Source organism: Bos mutus, chromosome 25, assembly GCF_027580195.1.
Source record: "Bos mutus isolate GX-2022 chromosome 25, NWIPB_WYAK_1.1, whole genome shotgun sequence".
Lineage (NCBI taxonomy): Eukaryota > Metazoa > Chordata > Mammalia > Artiodactyla > Bovidae > Bos > Bos mutus.
Window position 1 is genome coordinate 34,547,094 of NC_091641.1, and position 27,264 is coordinate 34,574,357.

Here is a 27,264-nt window from a genome sequence, read left to right on the forward strand (position 1 = left end):
GGTCAGGAAGATCCCCTGGAGAAGGAAATGTTAACCCACTCTAGTATTCTTGCCTGGGAAATCTCATGGACAGAGGAGCCTGGTGGGCTACAGTCCATGGGGTTGCAAAGAGTCAGACAGGACTGAGCGAGCACACAAGCATGCATGCGTGCATGGTGATGCCTTCCACATTGTAGCGATGCCGCATATAAGCTGTTGCAGGAATAGAGTCCCAGAAGAGCACTTGTGCTAGCCCCTTTTACAGATGAGGAAACTGAGGCTCAGAGAGGGGAAGCAACCAGTCCAGATCTCTCAGCAGGCTCGTGGTGGTGCTAGAATCCAGGTGCACTGGCTCATGGTTCTAGCTCTTTCCCTACCACATTGCTCCCAGCAGCGGTTTCTCTCTGGCTGAGGGATTTTTATTCCAATTTGGGAAGAGATTCCCTGAAATGAAAAAAGGGCTGCTTAGCCTTCATCTCTTGGTATCGTGCCAGACATGTGTTTGGAAAATTAGACCAGTGCATTACTGATCCCTTTTCATTCAAAATTAATTACATCATATAGGATTTGAAGAGTGGCAGCCAGCCCCTCCAGAAGTTTCTAGGGACTTTAAACTTAAAGTGGAAGCTTTAAAGTGGAGGCTTTAAACTTAAATGGTTATGCACAGGTCAGGTCCATGGAGTCAAATGACTCCTAACAACATCATGACCTCATGAGACTTAATAGACAGAGGCCATTTCCTTCTAGTGTGGTGATTTTAATAACCGTACCAATATCTTGGCTATATGTCTATAACTTCGAGTTGGTTCCTTATGAGTTTGCCACACAAAATAAGCTCTGTGCTTGCAAGAAGAGACTTTTGGGAAGACTTTTCATTTATTGAATCAACAAATCTTTGTTACACATCTACTGTGTATCATGCACTAACCTAAAAGCCAGAGATGTGCTTGGGATAGGACCAACACCATTGTGTCTGCAGAGGTTCACAAGGAATTCATCTGCAAACACAGACAATCCCGAGAGGGTGGCTTAAACAAATGGGGGCTTAGTTTTACCTTCTAATAAGAATTCCTGAGGTAGGCAATTCAAGGGTGGGGCAGCTGTTCAGTGATGCTATCAGAGCCTCAGACTCTGTATCTTTTGTTTTTGCCACTCACTAGGAGGTTTAGCCTCATGGTTGCAAGATGGCTGTTGTACTTCCAGACATTACATCTTTATCCCAAGTGGATCAAAAGCCTTCTCCTCCCAGGGCCTGGTCTTTTTTTGTTTCCCAATAGACTCTGCTTCTAAGTCATTGGTTAGGATTATGTCTGTCACGTGGCCACCACTGGCTAGAAGGTACCTAGAAAAGTGAAGGGGCAGATGGGTCAGATTGGTGTTGGATGAGCCATCCTATAGTATCGACCATCCTGTCTGAATGTCCAAAGGAACAGATGGTAGAAAACAACTTCATTGCTCAAAAACTGTTAATTACTATGGGGACAGTGTTGTTGCCAAGATATCATGTGTTTTAGTGTGGGTTTCTTTTGAAGTAGACTCTGAGATAAGGATTTAAGACTAGCGATTTTATTGGGGCGGGTGATCCTAGGACACACTGGTACAAGAGTAGGGAATTAAGATGAAGAAGGAAGGCTATCAATTGAAGAGTTCGCTGCCGTGGGCGGCTGGGGTTCACTCCCACTGGGAAACTCGAGGGGGTGGAGTAGGACAGGCCTCAGAGCTTTTCCCTCCCTGAAGGAGGGAGATAGCTGAGGCTGTTTATCTTCCAACTTCTTTCATGCTTGGTGTTCTAGGGGTCTTCACCCTCCATCAATATCAGTCTTCTCACCTGGGGAGAGAAGTCCATACATGGAAAGACACAGGTGTGTGTAGTGGGTGCTGTAGAAATGCGCTAAGTGGTTGAGAGCCTAAGGAGCTATGATGGGCATTAACCCTACCTGAATCATCATAAATCATCATATCCCGAGAGCTTTTAACCTAAGTTGGGGATTAGGTAAGCCCTTTCCAAAGAGGAGGTTTCCCCGGTGGCTCAGATAGTAAAGAATCTGCCTGCAATGCAGGAGAGTTGGGTTCAGTCCCTGGGTCGGGAAGATCCCCTGGAGAAGGGAATGGCAGCCCACTCCAGTATTCTTGCCTGGAGATTTCCATGGACAGAGAAGCCTGGCGGGCTACAATCCATGGGGTGGCAAAGAGCTAGACGCAGCTGAGCGACTAACACTTTCACTTCCAAAGAGGTAATTTTTCAGTTGAGATATTTTTTAAAAAGTGGGGATAAGAGTATTTCAGTTAAAGGGAACAGCATGTGCGAAGCCTCAGGCAGGAACGAACCTCATGTGTTCGAGGTCCAGGTGTGTGAGGCTGGCGAGGCTGGCAGGGCCTCAGGGCTACACACTTGTACAAATCCAGAGCTCACCGATTAAAAAAACATCGGCTTTCCCATGACACTCGACGCTTCATAATGAAAGGAAACCCTTCTTTCCAGGATCCTGACTTCCTCCCTCCTTCCCTTCCCTTCTCTTTCTTTTAAATGTTTGTTCCTTGCATCTCTGAAACGCACTCCTCCCCGCTTCTCAAAGTGTCTCTCACTTCTTCTAATAATAATATTGGCATGACTCTGCCTAAGTCACAAAGTACTTTTTAAAAAAATTTTAAAAACAGACTTTCTTTCTCTCGTTCCTTCATTTTCGGCCACACTGGGTTTTCGTCACTTCGTGGGCTTTCTCTAGTTGTGGCGACAGGGGCTACCCTCTGGCTGCGGTGCGCCCGTTTCTCGTTGCAGTGGCTTCTCTCGTTGCGGAGCACGGGCTCTAGGGTGCACGGGCTTTAGTGGTTGTGTTGGTTACCCCAAGGCAGGTGAGATCTTCCCAGACCAGGCATTGAACCTGTGTCCCCTGGGTTGGCAGGTGGATTCTTAACTGGAAACCTGGTCACAAAGTACTTTTACACCCACCATCCTGACACCCTCGTAGTGCCCTCCTGGGACTGGTGGGTACAATTACCTGCTTTTTACAGCTGGGAAAAAAACAACAACAACACAAACTGAAGCTCAGAGAGGCAACTTCTCGGGTCTCACGCAGATTTAAGACTCAAGACCAGCCTCCTGAACCCCTGTGCAAAGCCCTTCTCTACCAGCTCGGGGTTCAGCGTGTGGCTTTAATCCTAAAGGTGGTGCTTTGTTTGGTTTCTGCCTTGGAAGCCTTCCGGTTTTATCCTGCCTCTTCAGTTGACCGGCTGAGTAGTCACAGCATCCGTTGTTTGATGTGCCCCCTCCCCTGCCCCAGATTCATTGAAAAACATTACTTTCTGTTCATTTTACAGCGACTGAGCATGATTCAGGTAGATTCTATCAAAATCCTCAGGAAAAAATAGAATGATCAAAGCCTACAAGGTTGTCTTTGCAACGGGGCATGGAAGAAGGTCTCCTTATGGGGATGAGGGACGTGGGACCCAGTGAAGGAAAGTGCCTGCACCAGGCGGAGGGGGTATCATCCACCCTGCCACTGCCCCTTCTCCTGGCTGTGGTCATAGCGCCTTGGTTGTCCTTTGGGGACACTCCAGTATTCTGGCCTGGAGAATCCCATGGACTGTGTAGTCCACGGGGTTGCAAAGAATTGGACATGACTGAGTGACTTTCACTGTCCCTTGGGGAGCCAGCCACGTTTGCCAGGGAAAAGACAGGATGCTCAGTTAAGTTTGAACTTCAGATTAAACAGCAACAACAGTTTAATTTTCTTTTTAAAATAATTAATTAATGGCTTCGCTGAGTCTTTGTTACTGAGCATGGGCTTTCTCTAATTGTGGTGGCTGCAGCTACCCTCTAGTTGCAGGGCGTGGGCTTCTCACGGCGGTGCCTTCTCTTGTGACGCAGAGGCTCCAGGGCGTGCAGGCTTCAGCAGTCGTGGCTCTCAGGCTTGGTTGCCCCACGGCATGTGGGATCTTCCTGGACCAGGGATCGAACCTGTGTCCCCTGCATCGGCAGGTGGATTCTTTACCACTGGACCACCAGGGAAGTCCAAAGACAATATAAAAATATAAGTATCTCCCACATACTGCATGGAGCATATTTATACTAAAACTTTATTATTCATCTGAAATTCAAATGTAACTCTGTGTGTGTGTGTGTGTGTGTGTGAGTGTGTGTGCTCAGCTGTGTCTGACTCTTTGTGGCCCCATGGACTGCAACCCGCCAGGCTCCTCTGTCTGGAGGATTCTCCAGGCAAGAATACTACAGAGTGGGTTGTCATTTCCTCCTCCAGGGCATCTTCCTGACTCAGAGATCGAACCTGCATCTCTTAAGTCTCCTGCATTGGCAGGTGGATTCTTTACCTCTAGTGCCCCTGGGAAGGCCTCAGATGTAACTAACGGGGCACCTTTATTTGCTGCATCTGGCAGCCAGGACGCCTCTTAACTCAAATGATGACGATGGGACTGATTCACTCTCCCTTGGTTTCAGGAGCAGGGGGGTGACTGATCCAGGCTTGGCCAGGTGGTGCCTCCTACTCCTGTCATTCCTAGAGACTGGGTCAGAGATGGGAATCCTGGAAATCTGATTTGCACCACTGAGAAAGACATTTGTTTTTTTTGTTGGGATTGCTAAGTGATGAAAAAAGTAGCTCCTGGGGTTCCAACCAATGAGAATCTGAGTAAGAATGAAGCCAGGAGAGGACAAACAACGGAGAGATGTAGAGGAATGGAGAGAGAAGAATTAAACCTTAAAGACGTTATTAGGGGGTCCTGGGACCCACCTCATTGAATTGTACCTTCAGTTAGGCTCCCAAATGTCGATGGAACAGTTGAGGACTGTTTGGATGATGGTGTAATTGAAGATAACGATAGTAACATGATAGAGTGGAAGGTGAACTCTTTAGTGGGGATGGTTATTTGCGTGCGTTCATGCTCAATCATGGCCAACTCTGCAACTCCATGGACTGTAGCCCACCAGGCTCCTCTGTCCGTGGGATTTTCCAAGCAAGAATACTGGAGCAGATTGCTACTTCCTTCTCCAGGGGATGCTCCCGACCCAGGGCTCGAACCTGCGTCTCATGCCTCTCCTTCATTGGCAGGTGGATTCTTTACCACTGTGCCACCTGGGATAACGAAGGGGATGGTAACGGGAGATATCAGTCTTACTCAGATGGTGGTTGAAGGGGTCCTAGAGCAGAATGGGGTGGTAAAATCAAGGGGAGCATGTGTTCTTGCTGGTGATGGCTCTGTTCAGGGTGCTGCTGCTGCTGATGGAGATGAGGACGCTAGTGATGAAGAGAAGGATGGTGTTGGTAAGACAGAATTAAACAAGGGAAAGAGTAGTTGTCAGCCTTAGTCTATCACCACATCCTATCAAGTCAACCCCTCTCAGTTAAAAAGATAATCTATTCACTTCTCTACCTACTCCTGGCCGCCACCACCGTGGCCTGACCATCCAAACATCTCTTGTGCTTCTGTTGTTAAGTTGCTCCTAACTGGCTTCCTTGCTTCCTGTGCTGTCTCCCGACAGTCTCTGCTCCACAATAAAATCGGGAGGAAGAGTGAGATTTTAAAAAATGTAAATTACAACATTTCACTTACTCTTTTCAAAACTGACCAGGAGCCTAGACTAGAAACCAGACTTTTATTGATGGACAGTTGATTTACAATGTGGTCTTTTAAAATTTTTATTTATTTCTAATCGGAGTCTAGTCACTTTACAATATTGCATTGGTTCCTACCATACATCAACATGGATTAACCACAGGGACACATATGTCCCCTCCCTCATGAACCTCCCTCCCACCTCCCACCCCATCCCACCCCTCGAGGTTGTCACAGAGCACAGGATTTGAGCTCCCTGCATCACAGAGCAAATTTCCACTGGCTTTCTAATTTTGCATTTGGAAATGTATTAATATATGTTTCCATGCTACTCTCTCAATTCGTCCCACCCTCTCCTTCCCCAGCTGTGTCCAAGTCTGTTCTCTGTGTCTCCACTAAGAGTTAGTCACTCAGTCTGTCCAACTCTTTGCCACCCCCATGGACACTGCTGCCTTGCAAACAGGTTCATCAGAACCATCTTTCTAGAGTCCATATGTATGCATTAATGTACGATATTTGTTTTTCTCCTGACTTACTTCACTCTGTATTATAGGCTCTAGGTTCATCCACCTCATTAGAACTGACTCAAATGCATTCCTTTTCATGACTAAGTAATATTCCATTATACATATATATACCAAACTTCTTTATCCATTCATCTGTTGCTTCCACGTACAATGTTTTCTTAATTTCTGCTCTACAGCAAAATGATTCAGTTACACACACACACACACACACATTCTTCTTTAATTATTTTTCATTGTGGTTTATCATAGGATACTGAATATAGTTCCCCTTACTATGCAGTTGGACCTTTTGGTTATCCGTTAAAGAATTTTTATGTAAAAAAACTGATCTTTTTTCTCTGTAGCGAGCCTAGAAAAATCAACTGAAAGGGAAGATTTTGGAGAAAGGGTGGTTGAAGCTGGAGGGAGAGGCTATTGAGGATGACCTGGAAACAGGACAGGTGCTAGCTGTCCTTCCTAATCCCCCCGCCCCTACCCCACCCCCTCACCCCCTCTGTGGGAAGACCGCCCTCTGCCCCGCACCACCCTGCCCTTTTCTCTGTGCGGGGAGCCTGGGCGCTGTGCACAGAGGAGGAGCACGCGTCCACTGAGCCCAGAGCTGCGTGAAGGGCGTCGGAGGGCAGACTCCCTGAGTTGGGGGTGGGCGGTGGGGTCGCGGGGCAGGGCTGGGAGGAACGCAGAGGCCCGGCAGAGCGGGGAACAGCTGGAATGCGTGGGGAGTGCAGGAGCGGATAGGTGGGAGGAGGGTCTGCGAGCAGTTGAGGAGCGGGAGCGAAAGGGTGCGCTGGGCTGCAAGTGTTAATCGAGGTGGGGTTTTAGATCGTGATGGGGTCTGAGCGGGGAGGCGGTGCAGGTCCCAGCCTGCAGGTGAGGGGCTGAGGGGCGGAGCCAGTGGCGGAGGGAGGGATCGAGGTCCCGAGGACCAGTTCTGGCTCCCAGAACCGGGGCGCGCGAGCTTCTGGCGCTGGCAACTGTGGGCGGCGGCCGGGGTCGCGGCTCGGCGATGCGGGTGCACCTGGGCGCGCTGGCCGGCGCGGCGGCGCTGACCGGGGCGCTCAGCTTCGTGCTCCTGGCGGCGGCCATCGGCACCGACTTCTGGTACATCATCGACACCGAGCGCCTGGAGCGGGGCGGCCCAGGGGCGCGGGGCCCGGCGGGGGCCAACAACCGCAGCCAGCTCGAGCCTCTGAGCTCGCACTCCGGCCTCTGGCGGACCTGCCGGGGTAAGGGGGCACCCGGGGAGCCCGGGCGGTGGCCGGACCTGTTGCTTGGCGCGCACTCGTCTTTCAAGCCCCGGAGCCCGCGAAACGCGAGGTCCGGGGCTGGACGGGAGGTGGCCCAGGGTCCTGGGGCTGCCATCACCCCTATAAAGAGGTGCCCGGCTCAGCCCACCGCTGCTCCGCGACCCTACACCCCCCGGGTGGGACATCCAGGAGGGACGTGGGGACGAAGGCGTGGGCTGGGTCTGAACCCCCGGGGACCCCCACCCCCAGCCCCTACGCCCACCGATTCCTCTGCCCCACCCAGTCCAGAGCCCCTGCGCGCCACTGATGAACCCCTTCTGGCAGGAGAACGTGACCGTCAGCGACTCGAGCCGGCAACTTCTCAGTGAGTCCGGGGAGGGTGAGATGGGGGGCGGAACCCGGGGCTGGACGCCAGTTTGGGAGCTTTTATCCAAACTGGAGGCGGGGGCCCTGCAGAGGAGAGGGCCACCGAGGTGGCCTCTGACACGGGCAGGAGCAGGGGAAGGGGTATAGGAGAAGGAGGTGGGACCCTCTGGCTCCACGAAGTTGTGTGGTTGGGGATTCATTCGACAAACGTTGGCTGCAGGCTTTCGGTGCGCGGGGCAGCGGGGTGCTGAGCTCCAAGCCCCAGGCCAAGCGCTCGGGGCGCAGAGGCTAGCTGGCGACACCGAGGGGGAAGTGCGCAGTTCCATTTCAGAGTGGCAAGCAGCACGGGGGAGGGTGACTCGGAGCCCGAGGAGACACCTTAACCAGCCTGGGGAGCTGACTGGCACACCCCATGGTCAGCCGTCGCTGCATCCTCGCTGTTGAGGACAAGCGCTTGGCAGCACCAAGGATGCAGTAAATATTGGCTGAACGATCCAAGAGAGGAAAACCAGGAGGCAAAGGACAGCTCCCCATCCCCAGGGGCCTTGTGTCTGTTGTTCCTGGCTGATTTCCCAGTGCCTGGCACGGTGCTCCGAAGTCAGAAAAGCCGGCAGGATTTGAGGACAGAATTTGGGAAAGCAAAGGGGCTGAATAAACACTGGAGGGAAGAGGGAAAATCAGAGCCATAGTTCAGTTCACCAGCGGCCAGACCTGGAGCTGAACTCCATTTCAGCCTTCATTTAATCCTCACAGCCTTCCTGCAAAGTTCTTGTCATCTCCATCTTAATCTTTACTTTTCCAAAGAGGAAACACTCCTAGAGAGAGAGGTGCCATACAAAGGAAATGATGAGGAAATGAGAGCTGAGTTCCATAGACCTTGACAAGTATGGGCAGCTTTTGATAGACTTACTGAGGGTTGGGGATGGGACTCTTAGAATAAAGACAAGTCCCTGGCATGGCCCACTAGGGCTGCCAGGGCCCCTCTTCAGCTCCACTCTCCCCTTTGCTCTTTCCTCTCCGGCTGTGTTGGCACCAGTTCCTGGAAGGTGGCACATTTCCTCCCGCCACAGAGACTTTGCACACGCCATTGCCTCCACTCAGAGTCTCCCTGCTCCCATCCTGCCAGCTTGACTTAGTCAGTTCCTACTCACAGTACAGGCTGTGTGACATTTTTAGAGTTAAAAGCTGACCCCCTCACTAAACAAGCTCCATGCCAGCAGGGACCATGTCTCTCTTGCCACAGCTGGAATTTAGCACAGAATATTTAGTATTTAGCACAGAGCCTGGGCTTCCCAGGTGGCGCTAGCGGTAAAGAACCTGCTTGCCAATACAGGAGATGCAGGTTTGATCCCTGGGTGGGGAAGATCCCTGGAGGAGGGCATGACAACCCACTCCAGTACTCTTGGCTGGAGAATCTCATGGACAGAGGAGCTGGGTGGGCTACAGTCCATAGGGTTGCAGAGTCGGACACGACTGAAGTGATTTAGCACACACAGCATTGGCACAGAGTAGCCCATGAGCCAAGGTTGGCTGAGCAGGTATGAGAGTGAATGTAAACTATTTTTTAGAGGTGGAACTCAATCCATGTTTGTTGAATGAATAAATAAGTACATGAGTGAACCAGACTGCTTCTCTGAAGTCCACTGGTGTGCTGGAAAATGCTTAATAATTGGCTCTCTGGGGGAGGGGAGCATCTTGATTTGTGGCATTTGCCAACCTCTGTGGAATAAATATTCCCACTGCGGTCAATTTCAAGCTGTCAACATGACGTCCACTGGTTCCGCATATTCCTGAAAACTTAACAGTTGACTGATTCAGTGGACGTGAATTGGAGCAAACTCTGGGAGATGGTGGAGGACAGAGGAGCCTGGTGTGCTCCAGACCCTGGGGTCACAAAGAGTAGGACAAGACTTAGCGATAGAACAACTCTGATATAATCCAACTCCAGCACCCCACGGGCTGCCCTTGTAGCCCAGTTGGTAAAGAACGTGCCTGTAATGCGGGAGACCCAGGTTCGCTTCCTGGGTCGGGAAGATGCCCTGGAGAAAGAAATGGCGGCCCACTCCAATATTCTTGCCTGGAGAATTCCATGGACAGAGGAGCCTGGCAGGCTACGGTCCATGCAGTCACAAGAGTCAGACATGACTTAGCGACTAAACCACCACCTGCACACTACTGTGTGAAGTCCCACTGAAGGGAATATCCGCTAGGTGCTTGGAAAGTGAGGTGGGTGGGCATGGAGGAAAGGAAGGGATCTCACGAACTCTGTCCTCAGCTCCAAGTTGCACCAGGAGGACCTCTGGGTATTCTCAGAGCATTTCAAGCATCATCAGGAATTCCCATTCCAAAACTCCTGTTACGTGTTAGCTAGCAGGCTTCTGAATGGATCACTCTGGTCCACAGAGAAGGCTGGAGAATGTAACCAGGAGATGCTGTATCAGTTACTACAGCCTTAAAACAAAGTTGGGTGTCCCTTTGCATGTGAAAATTGTGCCTATGCAACTTATTTATTTATTTAAAACTTAAAAATGTATTTATTTGGCTGCGCCTGGTCTTAGTCGCGACACACAGGATCTTGGGTCTTTGTTGTGGCATGAGGGATCTTTTTAGTTGTGGCTTGTGGGATCTAGTTCCATGGGATCTAACCCTGGATCTAACCAGGGATTGAACACCGGCCCCCTGCATTGGGAGTGCAGAGTCTTAGCCTCTGGACCAGCAGGGAAGCCCCAGCTTATTTATGTTTATTTGTTTAATCAAATAAACAAGAGGGCTTTCCCATGGTGGGGGGCGGGGAGAGAATAATCTAGAATTTTTGCCCATAAACTGAGGGCTGGAAGTCAAAGCTCAGCTTAGACCTTTCCCAGGACCCCTCTGTGATCCCGGGGTTGGTGTCTTAACCTCTCTGAGCCTCAGCTTCCATATTTATCCAAACAAGATAACAAAACCCGAAAGGGGTGTGGGGTCAGGATTCCACGAACTAGCTGATTGAAAAGATGGACCTGACCTGGCACCCGGCTTAGTGCCTGTTGTTGTGTGATCTCCCTGTTGCATCAAAGAATGACGATGTAAACGTGCTAGACACGCACTAAGTGGTCAGTAAACACTAGTCCTCTGTACCGTTCCTTCCCGCCTCTTTTAGACGCAGTCACATCTGTGGCCCTTTGCTGGGCTGCATGCTGGCCTTCAGCCTACTTATCACATCAGTGGGTACACTGGATGGCTAACCAGTCAGCACTGGTCTGGCCTCTTCGTGAAGCTTGATAATGCAGCAGCCCTGCGTGGTCCAGGGTTTTGAGAAACAGGCAAAACCCACGTCCACAGTCTGCGCCTCTGTTCACCCTCTGCCCCAGGTCTAAGCCCCAGCTTCACCGCCAGCCAGGCATGTTGTTGCTGTTTGGTCGCTCAGTCATGTTGACTCTTTGTGACTTCATGGCCTGCACCACGCCAGGCTTCCCTGTCCTTCGGTATCTCCCAGAGTTTGCTCAAACTCATGTCCATTGACTCGGGGATGGCATCTAACCATCTCATTCTCTGTCACCCCTTCTCCTCCTGCCCTCAATCTCTCCCAGCATCAGGGTCTTTTCCAGTGAGTCAGCTCTTCACATCAGGTGGTCAAAGCAGTGGAGCTTCAGCTTCAGCGTCAGTCCTCCCAATGAATAATCAGGGTTGATTTCCTTTAGAATCGCCTGGTTTCATCTCCTTGCTGTCCAAGGGACTCTCAGGAGTCCTCTCCAGCACCACAATTTGAAAGCATCGATTCTTCGGTGCTCAGCCTGCTTTATGGTCCAACTCTCACATCCGTACATGATGGTTTTGGGCAAATTCCTCTGCCTCTCTGAGTCTCAGTTCCCTCATAGGCAAATTGAAAATAACTCTCATCTCTCCTCATAAGAACAGTCGAGGGTGAAACGAGAGAGTGTATTTCCAGAGCCTCACGCAGTGTCTGGCCCTGTAAGTGTACCCTGAGTGTTAGCTGCTCTTACTACTATTGTATCATCAGAGAGGAGGCTGGCCCTTCAGACCTTGTGCTCACTGAAAATCACCCCCAGAGACAGCTTTTTCCCAGAATCTCTTTATCCCCAGAAAGAGTTTTGAATGTTGGCCAAGTTCTTTTATTGCACAAAGAGCCCGTGTTCCTTTCTGGACCTGCAGAAGAGTCACAGAGGACAGAGGCCAAGTGACAAGCTGCATGCTCTGTGAGGCAGCCTTCCAGACAGAGTCCCTCCTGAGGGTGGATGGGAAGAACAATTGATTTTTCCTCCAAGAAAACCCATGCGGGCAGCTTGCTTCTGTACCCAGTAAAACTCCACCTTGCTTGGATATTTTATCTTCTTGATTAGCCCTGGGGATGTCAAGGGTTTGGTTCCCTGGCTAGGGACTGAGATTTTTTTTTTTTTTTTGGCAGAGAGGCAGTCTTCAAATTCAGCACAGTTTATTATTATTACTTTTATATTTTAAAAATATTTTCTTGGTCCCGCTGCATGGCATGTGGGATATTAGTTCCCTGACCAGGGATTGAACCTTCGCCCTTTGCATTGGAGGCTCAGTGTCTCAACCACTGGACTGCCAGGAAAGTCCCAGCACAGTTTAGATAAAAGAGCCACAGTTTAGAGCCACCCAGGCTAGCTGTATCAGCCTTTTGAAAGTGATGGAAACTCAAATCATACTGTGCGTGCATGCTAAGTCGCTTCAGTTGTGTCTGACTCTTTGTGATCCTATGTATTGTACCCCACCAGGCTCCTCTGTCCATGGGATTCTCCAGGCAAGAATCCTGGAGGGGGTTGCCATGCCCTGCTCCAGGGATCTTCCCCACCCAGGGATCGAACTCGCATCTCCTGCAGCTCCTGTGTTGCAGGCAGATTCTTTATCTCTGAGCCACCGGGAAAGCTCCCAAATCATACTAGTTAAAACAAAACACGGAATTCCTGGTCCATGGAGCTGAAAAGCTCAAGCCCCCCAGGACCTAAAGAGTTAAGCACAATTTCTTTCTTCTTCTCTCTGGGCTTTGCCTCTAGATTCTGCTTTCAACTAAATCCTCTCCAGTCTCAGCAACCAAAATAGGAGACTGTTGCCCAATCATTCTGCAACTCCTGGTAGGTCTCCCTTTGGCTCAGATCGGATCACATGCCTAGGACTGAGCCAATCAGTATGGCCGAGGGCAAGGAGTGTGCTGATTGGTCAGGCTGAGTCATGTGCCTCTCTCAACAAGATGGGGTGGGGTCCACCTCATCATAGATAAGGTCCCCCTGACCAGTTCTGTAACTTCTGGCTAGTCATCTGCTTCCATAAATGGGCTGTTTTATAAACAACAAGGTTCTGCTGTATAGCACAGGGAACTATATTCCATATCCTGTGATAAACTATAATGGAAAAGAATATGAAAAAGAACATATATATATGATAACTGAGTCACTTTCCTGTACAGCAATAATTAATGTTACATGGCAACCCACTCCAGTACTCTTGCTTGGAGAATTCCATGGACTGAGGAGCCTGGTGGGCTACAGTCCATGGACTCGCAGAGAGTCGGACACGACTGATCTACTTCACTTTTCACTTACAATGAAAAATAAATTTAAAAAATAAGTGGGCTGCTTTGAGATGAAATGAGGTCATATAAGCAAAGCTTCCAGCATAGTTGTTTTAGTCGCTCAGAGATGGTAAAGCATCCAGCTTAGGTTACCCAAAACAGGAGGGGAGTTGCGGTCTCCTTCTCCTGCGTTAAGTCATGTTACCTCCCTGAGCCTCAGGCTTCTCATCTGTAAAATGGGGCGTTGTTGTTCAGTTGCAAAGTCGTGTTAGACTCTTGTGACCCCCTGGACTGCAGCACGCCAGGCTTCCCTGTTCCTTCACTATCTCCCAGAGTTTGCTCAAGCTCATGTCCATTGAGTCCATGATGCCATCCAACCAGCTCATCCTCTGTCCTCCCCTTTTCCTCCTGCCCTAAAATGGGGCTAATTATTGCAAACTCCTTTTTTTTTAACTTAATTCGGGGGATAAAACATGGTGAGATTGTGGGGTGCTTGCCACCTACAGCTTACTGTCTAGTGCAGGAGGCAGATAATAAACACCTGGTGAGCAGTGAATAAATAAACATAAAATGGTTTCAAATAGTAGTAGCTGTAACAAAGGAAATAAAACAGGGGCATGGAGTAAAGGGAGGTGGGGCCTTTCTGTGGAGTGGTTGAAGAGCAGTAAAAATAACAGTCAGTGCTTACAGAGCAGGTGCTGTGTGTCAGACCCTGTCCTGAGGTCTTCACATGTTTCCATCCATTTAAACTCCACAACAGTCCCATGAGGCAGTTACTGTGATTTATCCTCCTCACTTTTCAAATGAGGAAACCAAGGCACAGAGAGGTTGGGTAAGTGACCAAAGTTTGGACAGTAACTGGTTGATCTGGGATTTGAACACAGGCAGTTTCTACTCTTTTAGAATGATGCTACACCGAGGATAATTTCAGTATAATGTGAGTGTTCTGAGACCGGAAGAAAAATTCCTAGCCTGTTTTTTTTGGGTTCGGAGCCCCGCTCTTCTCCACTGCCCGCAGTAGGAGCTCACTTAAGAACTAAGATTCCCATGTAGAATTAATAATACTAATAATGTTGACAGGTCATTTTTTTCGTCAAGAGCAAATAGGTACCCAGGTGCAAGAGATTTTTTTGATTCAGAAATGCTTTGTTGCAAAGGAAAAGCAAACCCAGAGAAAAGCCAAGATGTTCATGCCAAGAATAACTGCGTGAATGATTCATTATCGCACTGTTCAAAGAATAGCTTGATGGGCAGAGCAGGCTTCCGGAATGCTTGTGAGGTCAGAAAGCCCCAGGGTAGGTAACGAAGTAATAGTCTTTCTGTTACAGAGAGCAGAGAGGTGCGTGTGTGCTCAGTCATGTCCGACTCTTTGTGACCTATGGACTATAGCCCACCAGGCTGCTCTATCCATGGGATTCTCCAGGCAAGATTACTGGAGTGGGTTGCCATGCCCTTCTCCAGGGAATTTTCCGAACCCAAGGATCTAGCCTGCATCCCCTGCATTGCAGGCAGATTTTCTTTTTTTAAACCACTGAGCCATCAGAGAAGCTAAAAGAGCAGAGCGGTATCATTCTCCAACAACATCAGAAGTGCTAGCAAAAGAAGAGTCTCAGGAACCATTTCCCAAAGGGGAAATCATCGCTATCTTTAGTTTCAAACCTTGTCAGTGTGACTTGGAGACTCCACGAGATCCTCAGAGACATTCAATCCTATTATACCTGGTAAGGAAGTGGATTTTTATATTTTTTGTGAATGTTTGAATCTGTTGTCACCAGAACGTGGCTCCTTGTAGGACCGGGACTGCACCTTCATCGTCTTCCTGATCGCCAACACGATTACTAGTATTATTTTAAATACTTGTATTTATTTATGGCTCTTCTGGGTCTTCAGTGCTGCCTCAGGGCTTTGCTCTAGTTTCGGCACGAGGGCTTCTCGTTGCGGAGGCTTCTCTTGTGGAGCACAGGCTCTAGGGTTCTCGGGCTTCAGTAGTTGAGGCTCCCAGGCTGTAGCTGGTCCGTGGCACGTGGGATCTTCCTGGTCCAGGGATCATGTCTGTGTCTCCTGCATTGGCAGGTAGACTCTACCATTGAGTCACCAGGAAAGCCCATGATTAATTCTAGATGGTAATCTTAGCTCTCCTGGGTTGTGCTCCTACTGTAAACCCTGTATTGGATTGGGTTCATTGATTCTTTTGTTTTTGCCACGCAGCACGTGGAATCTTATTTCCTAGGCCAGGGATCAAACTCAGGCTCCTGCGTTGGAAGTGCAGGGTCTTAGCCACTGGACTGCCGGGGAAGTCCCAACGCTGTAGTGGATTGAAGGGTATCACCCTCCAGAAAAATGTGACCATGTCCTCACAGATCCTAGTACCTGGGAATGGGACCTCATTTGGAAAAAAATATCTTAGGCAATTTAGTTAAGGCTCTCAAGATCACTGTGGACTAACTTACGTCCTATGACAAGTGTCCTCGTAAGAAAAGGAGAATCGCAGAGGAGAGACAAGAAGGTCATAGGAAGATGGAGGTGGACATCAGAGGGATGCTGCCACCAGCCAAGGAATGCCAAGCCTTGCCAGCAACCACCAGAGGTTGGAAGAGGCAGGAAGGAGTCTTCCCTGGAGCCTCTGTAGGGACCAAGTTCCTGCTGACCCTTTGATGTGACAGAATAAATTCCTCCTGCTTTTAAGACATCTGCTGTTGTCGCTCAGTTGCTAAGTCAAGTCTGACTCTTTTTGACCCCATGGACTGTAGCATGCCAGGCTTCTCTGTCCTTCACTATCTCCCGGAGTTTGCTCAGACTCATAGCCAGTGAGTCGGTGATGCTATCTAACCATCTCATCTCCTGCTGCCCCCTTCTCCTTTTGCCTTCAAGCTTTCCCAGCATCAGGGTCTGTTCCAACGAATCAGCTCTTCGCATCAGGTGGCCAAAGCATTGGATCTTCAGCTTCAGCTTCAATCCTTCCAATGAATATTCAGGGTTGATTTCCCTTAGAATTGACTGGTTGGATCTCCTTGCTGTCCAAGGGACTCTCAAGAGTTTTTTCCAGTACCCCAGTTTGAAAGCATCAATTCTTCAGTGCTCAGTTTTCTTTATGGTCCAACTCTCACATCCATACCTGACCCCTATTTTGTAGTAATTTATGATGTCAGCTTTAGGAAATTAAAACAGCCATCTCAGCTATAGAAGTGGCCACCTTGTTTTTTTCCACATCATCACGCTCATGTCCTTTGTGACATTCAGTCTGTAATCATCCCCTTTATTTTCCTGAGAGTCTGTCTCCTTCCTGGACTGTGATCTCCGGGAGGCCAGAGACCTTGTCCCCTGCTGATGCCCAGGCTCTATGGGGCCCTTAGACATTCGTTTCTGAATGAGATGTACCTGGAGTTGGGGACCTTTCCAAGTAGAACAGAACTCGGAATCAATATTTATGTCCCCAGACAGCAGTCATGAAAATAAAAAACTAACAAAAGACCAAGGCACATTAAAAAAAAAAAGTACTAAACCAAATTTCAGCAGGAAATGTTACAACTCTCCCAGGGGGAGCACTGTTCTCGTCCAGATATTTAATTGAACATGTACAGGAACTCAGCCGGCAGCGTGTCTGGGGAGCTCACACGTGGGGCTGCGGGGACGAACCAACTCTGGGAAACCTCATTAATTTCTAAATGAGAAATGATTTCAGTTCTCAGCCAGCGTCTGGAGGCAATGCCGTGCAGCCGACAGATCTTAACAGAACCCGGTTTTCACACCAGCTGTTGTGCTTCCTTGCCCAAGATCTTTCCTTGAGAAAGAAAGGAAGGAAAAGAGGGAGGGAGCAAAGGAGGAAAGACCCCAGGTCCCCATACCCTGGAATCACGTTTTGTCCTGTGACAGCCCCAGGAAGGAGATGAGCCTTGTCTCCTTGACTTGCCAAGGCTGCTGGCATTTAGGGGCTTGCAGACCAAGGGGTGTGATCACAGGGGAAGGCAGACCGGATGATTACCTTCATCATCTTTATGGTTGGTGGGGTCATGGTTGATTTAATCCGGGATCTATGGGCCTCTCCATTTCCTCCACACACGTTGTCCTTATGGTAACACAGCGAACCGGATCTCATGACCTCCAGGTCAGAGACGTGAAAACGAGCTTCTGAGGAATGAAGCGACTCACAAAAGACAGGGAGTTTGGGGACAGAAGGGGGAGGGGATGGATGCTGGTGGCACTTTTCTGAGTGGTTCTTTCTCTGGCTTCCCCCTCCTCTCTCCTGCTCAACCCCCCCCCCGCCCCTCCCCCCCCCACCTGTCACTCTTCAGCCTCCAGTGGCTGGGAAGGGAGTGGGGCCATGGCTGGGGCAGACCCTTCCAGATGTGAACTCCTGCATCTTCTCTGGCAGTGTTCCCTGCTGGTCCAACCCTCAAATCCATACATGACTACTGGAAAAACCATAGCCTTGACTAGACGGGCCTTTGTCAGCAAAGTGATGTCTCTGCTTTTAATACGCTGTCTAGGTTGGTCATAGCTTTTCCTCCAAGGAGCTAGTGTCTTAAGTTCACGGCTGCAGTCACCATCTGCAGTGATTTTGGAGCCCAAGAAAAGAAGTCTGGACGTGAACTTGGAAGCCTTCTTTCAGCCCACTACACCCCTCTGCTGGCCACTCGCAATATAGCGACCAGAGCCACCTGTAGAAAGTGAAGTTAAAGCCCGTGTCTCTCATGCCTCAAGACAGTCTGGTGGCCTCTGTCTTAATTAGGGCTGCGCTTAGTCACTCAGTCCTGTCCGGCTCGCTGTGGCCCCATGGACTGCAGCCCGCCAGGCTTCTCTGTCCGTGGGGATTTTCCAGGCAAGAATACTGGAGTGGGTGGCCATGCTCTCCTCCGGGGGAAATTCCCAACCCAGGGATCGAACCCAGGTCTCGAACCCAGGTCTCCCGTGTTGCAGGCAGATTCTTTACCATCCGAGCCACCAGGGAAGCCCTCTCATTCAGAGAGAAATGAAAAATCTTCCTGATGGCTCCGGAGCCCCGAGCCCCACGCGAGCTGCTGTGAACGATCTCCCCTCCCCACGTCCTCACTCTCCCTCCCCGCAGCCACCCTCGCTGGCTCTCCCAGAGGAAGCCCCACCGGGCACAACCCCTCCCATCTCTGACTCCCCCCTGCTCCATCCTTCCCTGTCGTCCCTCAGTTCTTGCCCCTCCTGCACGGCTGCCTCCCTCACCTCCTTCAGGTCTTTGCTCTGATGTCACTTCCTCAGTAGAGCCACTGCCCTGCCCGCTTCTCAGCGTTGTTCACGCCCTTCCCCGTGCATTTGTCACCATTTCTCAGCTTCATCACTTACTTGTTCACTGCTGACCCCGCATGGCAGGAGCCTTGGTGAATTTGCCTATGTATCTGCCAATCTAGGCACAGAGCCTGGCACCCAGCATGTACTCGATACACATGTGCTGAGTGAATAAGCGAACGAACAAGGACAATACTTACTTATAGGGTGCATGGGATTTAAACGAGATGGTACTTACGCAGCACAAAGCCTGGCATAACTGAGCTTCGATAACTGTGGCTATTAATCATATCAATGGCTTCCCAGATGGTGCTAGTGGTAAAGAACCCGCCTGTCAGTACAGGAGACATAAGAGACGCAGGTTCGATCCTTGGGTCAGGAGATGCCATGGAGGAGGGCACGGCTACCCACTCCAGTATTTTTGCCTGGAGAATCCCATGGACAGAGGAGCCTGGCGGGCTACAGTTCATAGGGTCAGACATGACTGAAGTGGCTTAGTACAGCACATTAATCATATTATTATCATGGCTATTTTTTATAATTTTGTTTATTTATTTAGGTTGTGCTGGGTTTGTTGCTGCTCGGACTTTTCTCTAGTGGTGGTTCCAGGGCTTCTCTTGTTTCAGAGCACGGGCTTCAGTAGTTGCAGCTCCTGGGCTCCAGAGCACAGGCTCAATGGTTGTAGTGCATGGGCTTAGTTGCTCTGTGGCATGTGGGATCTTCCCAGATCAGGGATCAAACCTGGGTCTCCCATGTTAGCAGGCAGATTCTTTACCCCTGAGCCACCAGGAAGCCCAGATCATCATCATTATCGGGCAGTAGTAGTGGCAACTTCCCCCCTCCCCCCAGCGTTTGGGTGCAGGTCACAGGAAGTGCTCAGTAGGTGTTTGTTGATTGACTGAAGGATGTTAGTAACTGCCTCCTTCTGTCTCCCCTAAGCCATGCATGGGACATTCGTGATTCTGCTGCCGCTCAGCCTGATCCTTATGGTTTTCGGGGGCATGACGGGCTTTCTGAGCTTCCTCCTGCGAGCCTCCTGCCTCCTTCTGCTCACGGGGACCCTCTTCCTCTTTGGAGGTAGGTGCCCGCCTGGCATGGAGCCCCAGGTGCCGAGAGGGTCTGTGCACGGTCCCCCAGAAGGAAGGAGGGTGGAGGAGACTGCATTGCCTCTGGGGCTCGGTTTGCCCCGCTGTGATCTCCTAGCTGGAAGGGGTGAACAGATTTCCTGCCCAGGGTACCTGGGTCTGTGGTCCCAGGAGAGAAGCCTGAGGGTGAGAGCAGGTTCTGAGAATCATCTTCATTGTTTCATAAAAGAAGCCGAGTCCCGAGAGCTTCAGGGTCAGGGTCACGGGCTGGCGGGAGACCCTCGCTGTCTCATGCACACCTGCCATCCTGACACATTGCTTTGCTTTGATTGATTAAAATCAGGCAAGTCAGGCAATGGCTGGGTTTCAAAGATGGGATCTAGCACTTGCTGCTGCTGCTGCTGAGTCGCTTCAGTTGTGTCCGACTCTGTGAGACCCCACCAGGCTCCCCCGTCCCTGGGATTCTCCAGGCAAGAACACTGGAGTGGGTCGCCATTTCCTTCTCCAATGCATGAAAGTGAAAAGTGAAAGTGAAGTTGCTCAGTCGTGTCCGACCCTTAGCGACCCCATGGACTGCAGCCCACCAGGCTCCCCCCGTCCATGGGATTCTCCAGGCAGGAGTACTGGGGTGGGGTGCCACTGCCTTCTCCGGTAGTTTTATAGCCTCCTGCTTATTTACTTATTTACTGGCCGTGCTGCATGGCTTTTGGGGTCTTAGTTCCCCGACGAAGGATTGAATCTGAGCCCTTGGCAGTGAAGGTGTGGAGTCCTAACCACTGGGCCACTGGGGAATTTTCCTGGGTCATTTGAAATGGCCCTTAAAAAAGAACAAGAACAGGGACTTCCCTGGTGGTCCAGCGGCTAAGACTTCATGCTCTCCACGCAGGGGACCCGCCCTCTGTCCCTGCTCAGGGAACTAGACCCCACATGCTGCAGCTAAACTCCCTGCACAGTCACAGAAGCAACACAAAACAAGAGCAGGGATGACACTCGGAGTCCATGGAGGGAACGGCAAAGTGGCGCCTGGAGGTGCGAACACCATCCACTGTAATGTTGTTAAGAATATCGGCATTAACAGTTTGCCCAGTGATGAATTCCCCAAACGGCGCCTCCCCAGGAGAAGTCTCCATCCCTGATTTGCCACGAGACCAGGCAATGAGCACTTGACACGAGGCAGATGCCAACGTGGAGCTGAGATGCAGACTGAGGTTAATGTGTTTACATAGCCACCCAGGACCGTCAACTGGACAGCGGGCCCTAATCACACAGGGACAGGGACCAGCCGTGTGCAGGGTGCTGTTCTGGGTGCTGGGGAATCCAGGGCGGACCCCTTGGGACTCACACTGCGGCAGACGGACGTTAGCTGGTTCACAAATAGTTGCAAAATTCCAGTTCTGACCTGGGTAGTGATGGAGCGCTGTGAGACGCTGTGAAACCATGGGAGGGGGTGGTTTGGCCAGCTCTGCAGTGGGAGGGAGGGCATCCAGGAATCGACACGAGCTGAGATAGATGGGGGCTTCCCAGGGGGCTCAGTGGTAAAGAATCCGCCTGCCAATTTGGGGGAGATGCAGGTTCTATCCCTGGGTCGGGAAGACCCCTGGAAGAGGACATGGCAACCCATTCCAGGATTCTTGCCTGGAGAATCCCCTGGACAGAGGGGACACGAGCGCGTGCGTGAAAGATGGATGGGGAAGAGCTACCAGGGGCAGGAGCGGGTGGGACAGAGGACGGGCAGCAGAGGGAAGGAGGGGTGGTGCTGGATGTGTGTGGGGGTCCACCAGCTCTCCTCTGTCCACTGCAGCCCTGGTGACCCTCGCCGGCATCAGTGTCTACATCGCCTACTCAGCCGCTGCCTTCCAGGAGGCGCTGTGTCTTCTGCAGGAGAAGACACTGCTGGACCAGGTGGACATCCGCTTCGGCTGGTCCCTGGCCCTGGGCTGGGTCAGCTGCGTTGCCGAGCTGCTCACCGGGGCCACCTTCCTGGTGGCGGCCCGTGTGCTCAGCCTGAGACGGCGGCAGGACCAGGCCATCTGAACGCGGGCGGGCTCCAGCTCGAGGGTGGCGGGAGCGGCTTAGACTGGAGGCGCTGGTGCTCAGGGACACCATCCTGGTGGGCTGCGGCTTCCCCTTGGTCTGAGGCCAGCACCAGAGAGCCACTGTGGGCTGAACTCGGGGCCTGGCGGTCATGTTAGCACTGCCTGGCGTGGGGGATGCTGTGTCCAGGCACCTGTGTGTCTGTGGCCTGGAGGAGCCCGAACCCATGAGACCACAAAAAGCGCCCCCTGCGTCACTGCAGCCTCTGTGCGCTTCCTCTGGCTTCACTGCATCCTCACACCTGCCCTTTGGATGAGCCTCTCTGTTAAGGAAATGGAGGACCAGAGAGGTTAGGTAAGTGTTGGAAAAAGACACAGCAGGATAGAGGCATATTCTCCGACATCGAAGCGTCTCCGGGTGGTTCCGGCTGACTGGCTGCGACCTGGATCCTGCGTGTGGAGGCGGCTGCATCTCAGACACTGGGCTTCAGGCTTCCCCGTGACCTGGGGCCAGGCAGGAGGTCCCGTGGGGAACCGGGGGGAAGACCGCAGAGACGTGGGCTCCTCGACAGCCAGGTGGTGGATGTGTCCTGCCTCACCTGCCCCAGCCAGGCTCATGCTCACCTAGTCCCATCCTGAGCCTTCAGCAGAACAGGCTTCGTTGGTACGATGATTCTCCTGCCTGCAATTCGGGAGACCTGGGTTCCACCCCTGAGTCAGGAAGATCCCCTGGAGGAGGGCATGGCAACCTGCTCCAGTGTTCTAGCCTGGAGAATCCCATGGCCAGAGGAGCCTGGCGGGCTGCAGTCCGTGGGGTTGCAGAGTCGGACACGACTGAAGTGATTAAACACACACGCACACACTGCGTACACACATGGTCTCCTCTGGAGCAGTGGGGGTTGTGAGCTACTTCTGCAAACACTGGAGGTCTGCTGTCACAGGCCAGGTCGTGGGGACATATGACAGCTCTTCTGTGAAAAAACAACACCCCATCGCAGTTCTGTGACTGGAGGTGGAAGGTGTTTCCTTGGTGTGGCCCCAGTGGGTCTGCCTGGGGATTTGTGCCCACCTCCATGGCCCCATTGGCACTGAACACTCTTCAGAGAAGACTCGGTTCCTTTGGGGTGAAAATCACTGTAGTTTGGCTTTTTCTCGTGTGGCAGGGAGGTTCAGTCTAGAATAGGGAGTTGGGAGGTCCCCGAGGAGTTGGTCAATGGCTAGGGCGATCTCTGGGGACTAATCATAACTCTTCCTCCCTGCTCCAGAAAATTCCATCCCTCTCTCCTCCTGATATTCTGGCCAGTGGGGATGGGGGTCCCCAGAGTGGCTGTGTGTCTGAACTCCCCTGGGGCAGTGCTGCTCACATGTCAGTCCACCGGGAGTCCAGACCCACTTGCCATGCCCTCCTTCAGGGGGTCTTCCTGACTCAGGGGGTCTCTGAGTCGGTGGGTCTGGGTGGGGCTCATTTCTAAGCAGTTTCCAGGTGCTGCAGACACTCCTGGGCTGGGACCACCCTTTGTATCACACTGAACTGGGGAGTTTGTTAAGTGTCAGGGCTGGCTGTCGCCTTGCTGCCCATTAGAATCACAAGGCCTGATGCCGGGGCTGAACATCTGCTCTGATGGTCTCCAGGGGGGCAGCCTAGGTGCTGATAATTGTTAAGACCTCTTCTGATGACTCAACATCAGCTAAGCTTGAGAACCTGCTCCTGTAAGATTCTGAGTCATGAGATGTGTGGAGGGCCGGGGAGCTGCAGGTTTAAGAAACTCCCCAGGAGGGAATTCCCTGGTAGTCCAGTGATTAAGACGCTGTGCTTCCAATGCAGGGGGTGCAGGTTCGATCCCTGGTCTCGGAACTAAAATCCCACCCGCTGCATCGCGTGGCTAAAAACAAAATAAAATACCTGTTAAAGAAACTCCTCAGGAAGGGCTGATGGTTCAGATTTGGGGACCACTGGTGTGGATGTAAGATGCGAACATTAAGATCAACTGCATAATGTTATCATCCTCACCATGACATCACTCTACCATAACATCACTCTACCATGACATCACTACTTTTGCCACAACGTCACTGCCTTCACTATGACGTCCTCCCCTCACCTTTGTGAAGAAGGGCATCCTGAGTAGGGCATGGTCATCGTCACGGCTGACACCCACTGAGTCATTGCTTACTCTGCCCCTGCATCGTCCAGTGAACCCATCCATCAGTCGTTCGACAAACCTCTGAGGGCCGGCCGTTTATGCTAGGAACCAGGGGCAGTGACCCCACCAGAGCGAGCCCTTGCTCCCTGAGTTGCCACGTGGTTGAGGACAGAGGCAGGTGAAATATATGGCTGATGGTGATGACTATGGAGATGCGCAAAGTGCGTACAGGTCAGAACTGAGGTACACATGGACTAAGCTAGGAGAGAGTGACGGTCACTCAGTCGTGTCCGACTCGTTGTGACCGCATGGACTATACAGTCCATGGAATTCTCCAGGCCAGAATACTGGAGTGGGTCACCTTTCCCTCCTCCAGGGGATCCTCCCAATCCAGGAATCGAACTGGGGTCTCCTGCGTTGCAGGTGGATTATTTGCCAGCTGAACTTCCGGGGAAGCCCAAGCTAAGGAGAGAAAGGGGGTACAATTGGGACTGAAATTCACATCTACCTGATTCCAGCTCACTTCTGGGTTCAAATCATTGCTGCTGCTTCCCTTTCTGTCTAATCTGGAAAAGTGCAAATAAAGTGGATTGGTCACAACACCTCGTGGCAGTGGGTGAGTGCTTTCCCCAAAATCAGTTTCTAGTCTGGGGAGAAAGATGAAAAAGTTTTCACAAAGCGAGAGCAAACTGTGATGGTAAGAGGGCGGTCTCTGCTGCCACCTTCTGGTCACATGGGGGAACTGCACCAGAGGCTGGTTTTGATGTTCAAATCAGACCAAGGCCATTTGTTCTCAGCCTTTCAGTGGGTTAAACACTCAGGGCAGGGGTTCTTCACTGGGGGAGATTCGCCGCTCCCTCTCCACTTGGGGCGTTTGGGGTTATCTGGAGACATTTCTGGTTGTCGTTACTGGGGACGGGTGCTACTGGCCTCCGGTTGGTGGAGGTCAGGGCCGCTGATCAACTTCCACAGGGCATGGGATGTCCCCCCTGCCCCCCAAAAAGAAAGATCTAGTCCCACCTGTCAAAGCACCAAGTGTGAGAAACCCGGCTGTGGAAACAAAAAGAAATAATTACAAAGAGAGAGCACCTGTGTTTTCAAAGAACTGACCGCTGCTGCTGCTAAGTCACTTCAGTTGTGTCCGACTCTGTGCGACCCCATAGACGGCAGCCCACCAGGCTCCCCGTCCCCGGGATTCACCAGGCAAGAACACTGGAGTGGGTTGCCATTTCCTTCTCCAATGCATGAAAGTGAAAAGTCAAAGTGAAGTCTCTCAGTCGTGTCTGACTCTTAGCGACCCCATGGACTGCAGCCCACCAGGCTCCTCCATCCATGGGATTTTCCAGGCAGGAGTACTGGAGTGGGGTGCCATTGACACAATTGTAAAGAATTTCATTCATTCAGTAAATACTTACCAAACACCTGTTATATGCTGAAAACCATGCTGAGGTCTGAGAACACATCCGTGGGCATGGATGACAAGATTCCTGGCGTTACATGGAAACCGACAGCGCACGTGCGAACCAGTATGAGAAACTCGCATGGTGAAGAAAACAGGGTCATGAGATGGAAGGTGCTGGGAGGGGCTGCTCTCGGAAGGACAGTCAGGAAGGGCCTCTGGGAGGAGGTGGCATTCGTGCAGAGACTCAGATGAGGAGCCCTTCATATGCGAAACAGCCGACCAGGCAGGTGTCAGCACGTGCAAAGGCCCTGAGGTGGGAAACAGGCTTAGGTGTTTGAGGGAGGGAAGGAAGGCGTGTTGGGGGATGGCGGTAGGAGGTGAAAAGGTGAGGAGGAGGCAGAGGAACAGGGCTAGGGGTTCCCTCTGGTCCATGGTAAGGAGGTTTTTCATGGTTGAGCTGTGTTTGGGATTCAGTCCTATCACACCCCATTCCATTTCATTCCATCCCTATTTTGAATATATTTTCAATGTTTTGGCCACACGGTGCAGCATGCAAGGTCTTAGTTCCCTGACCAGGGATCAAGCCTGTGCCCCCTGCAGGGGAAGTGCAGAGTCTTAACCGCTGGACCACCAGGGAAGTCCCTCCATTGCTGTCTGGGCGGCAGAGGTGCGTCGGCTCTAACCCAGCGGTTCTCACTACAGGCTTCACATTAGCATCATTCAGGGGCTTTAAAATAAAACCAAACTTCTAACAACTGAGCCCAAAGGAATCCAAACTTCGAAAGTGGGCCCAGGCACTGGTATTTAAAAAAAAGAGTTCCCCAGGTGACTGTGCTGAGCAGGGGTGGGGTGAGAACCCCTACAGAAGCTCCTTTGGTCTTGGGGGTGGAGAGCAGATGGAGGAGGGGCTTCTCCCATCATCTGGGGGGATGAGGGTGTTTGGACCAGGGGGACTTGGACTCAGGGGTTTGGACTCAGGGTGGGCTTTAGGGGTTGAGGGGAGTGGGCTTTTACTCTCAGAAAAGTAAATAGGACAAGAAGGGGAGGAAATACTTGCCTCCCCTTTGCAGAGGGAGCTCTGCCTGGACCTGTGTCCTTCGGTCCAGACCTGGCTGGACCCTCTGATGTGGATGGTCCATGGAACTGACCCACTCCCTACTCAGGATGGCTCTGCCTGGTGAGAAAGTTCATTCATTCATTCGTCCGCTCATTCGTTGACTCACTGTCCACCCTCCATCCAGCCATTCACAGATACGTTCATTATTTATCAATATGTAGTGATTCACTCATATTCTTCATTCACTTCTTCACTCACTTATGAAGTGAAAGTGTTAGTTGCTCAGCTGTGTTCAAGTCTGTAGCTCGGGCTATGGACTGTAGCCCACCAGGCTCCTCCGTCCATGGGATTCTCCAGGCAAGAATACTGGAGTGGGTTGCCATGCCCTCCTCCAGGGGATCTTCCCGACCCAGGGATGGAACCTGCACCTCTCATATCTCCTGCGTTGGCAGGCAGGTTCTTTACCACTAGTGCCACCCGGGAAGCCTGTGCTTTCCCAAATATTTACAACTGGGGACCCCCCAACCCCCACTCCTGGAGCATCTGGAGGATAGGGGAAGGGAGAGGGAGAGGACAGAATGACAGAGGGACACGTACGCACAGACACAAGAGGCTCAGAGAAACATAGCAACACCTTTATAGAGATAAAGACAGAGGTAGTGGCAGAGAGGGGCCTTCCCAGGTGGTGCAGTGGTAAAGAGCCTGCCTGCCGATGCAGGAGGCGTAAGAGAGGAAGCTTCATCCCCGGGTCGGAAGATCCCCTGGAGAAGGCAATGGCAACCCACTCCAGTATTCTTGCCTGGGGAATCCCAAGGACAGAGGAGCCTGGAGGGCTGCAGTCCATGGGGTCGCAGAGTCAGACACAACTGAACATGCAGGCGTGGAGAGAGAGACAGAGAGGAGTGGACTGAAGGCAGAGACAGACAGAGAATGAAGGAGCCAAGTCCAGAGAGAAAGAAGAGGGAAAGACAGGAAGAGGCTGAGGGAGGTTCAGGAAGCCCAGCTGAGACTGGGGAGCTGTGAAATGTCAGGTCTGAGAAAGGCCAGGAACAGCCGATGCACCTCTTCCAGCT

At 51.5% G+C, this 27,264-nt stretch overlaps 1 protein-coding gene and 1 long non-coding RNA gene across 2 annotated transcripts in view; both read left to right on the top strand.

The window, feature by feature from the left end:
- Positions 1-27,264, top strand: part of LOC138985552 (uncharacterized) — a 61,210-nt gene that overhangs the window by 25,651 nt on the left and 8,295 nt on the right. The gene's annotated exons all lie outside the window — the stretch shown is intronic.
- Positions 7,078-24,314, top strand: TMEM114 (transmembrane protein 114). Its single transcript, XM_070362286.1, has 4 exons — positions 7,078-7,297; positions 7,602-7,682; positions 19,410-19,547; positions 21,357-24,314. The coding sequence occupies exons 1-4, from the start codon at positions 7,078-7,080 to the stop codon at positions 21,587-21,589; spliced, it is 672 nt and encodes a 223-aa protein (XP_070218387.1). The 3' UTR covers positions 21,590-24,314.

Excerpts from the sequence above, each read along its gene's own strand:
- TMEM114 (XM_070362286.1), top strand. The coding sequence starts at position 7,078 with ATGCGGGTGCACCTGGGCGCGCTGGCCGGCGCGGCGGCGCTGACCGGG. Across the intron at positions 7,298-7,601 it reads CCTCTGGCGGACCTGCCGGG|TCCAGAGCCCCTGCGCGCCA; the intron begins GTAAGGGGGCAC and ends TGCCCCACCCAG. Across the intron at positions 7,683-19,409 it reads CTCGAGCCGGCAACTTCTCA|CCATGCATGGGACATTCGTG; the intron begins GTGAGTCCGGGG and ends GTCTCCCCTAAG.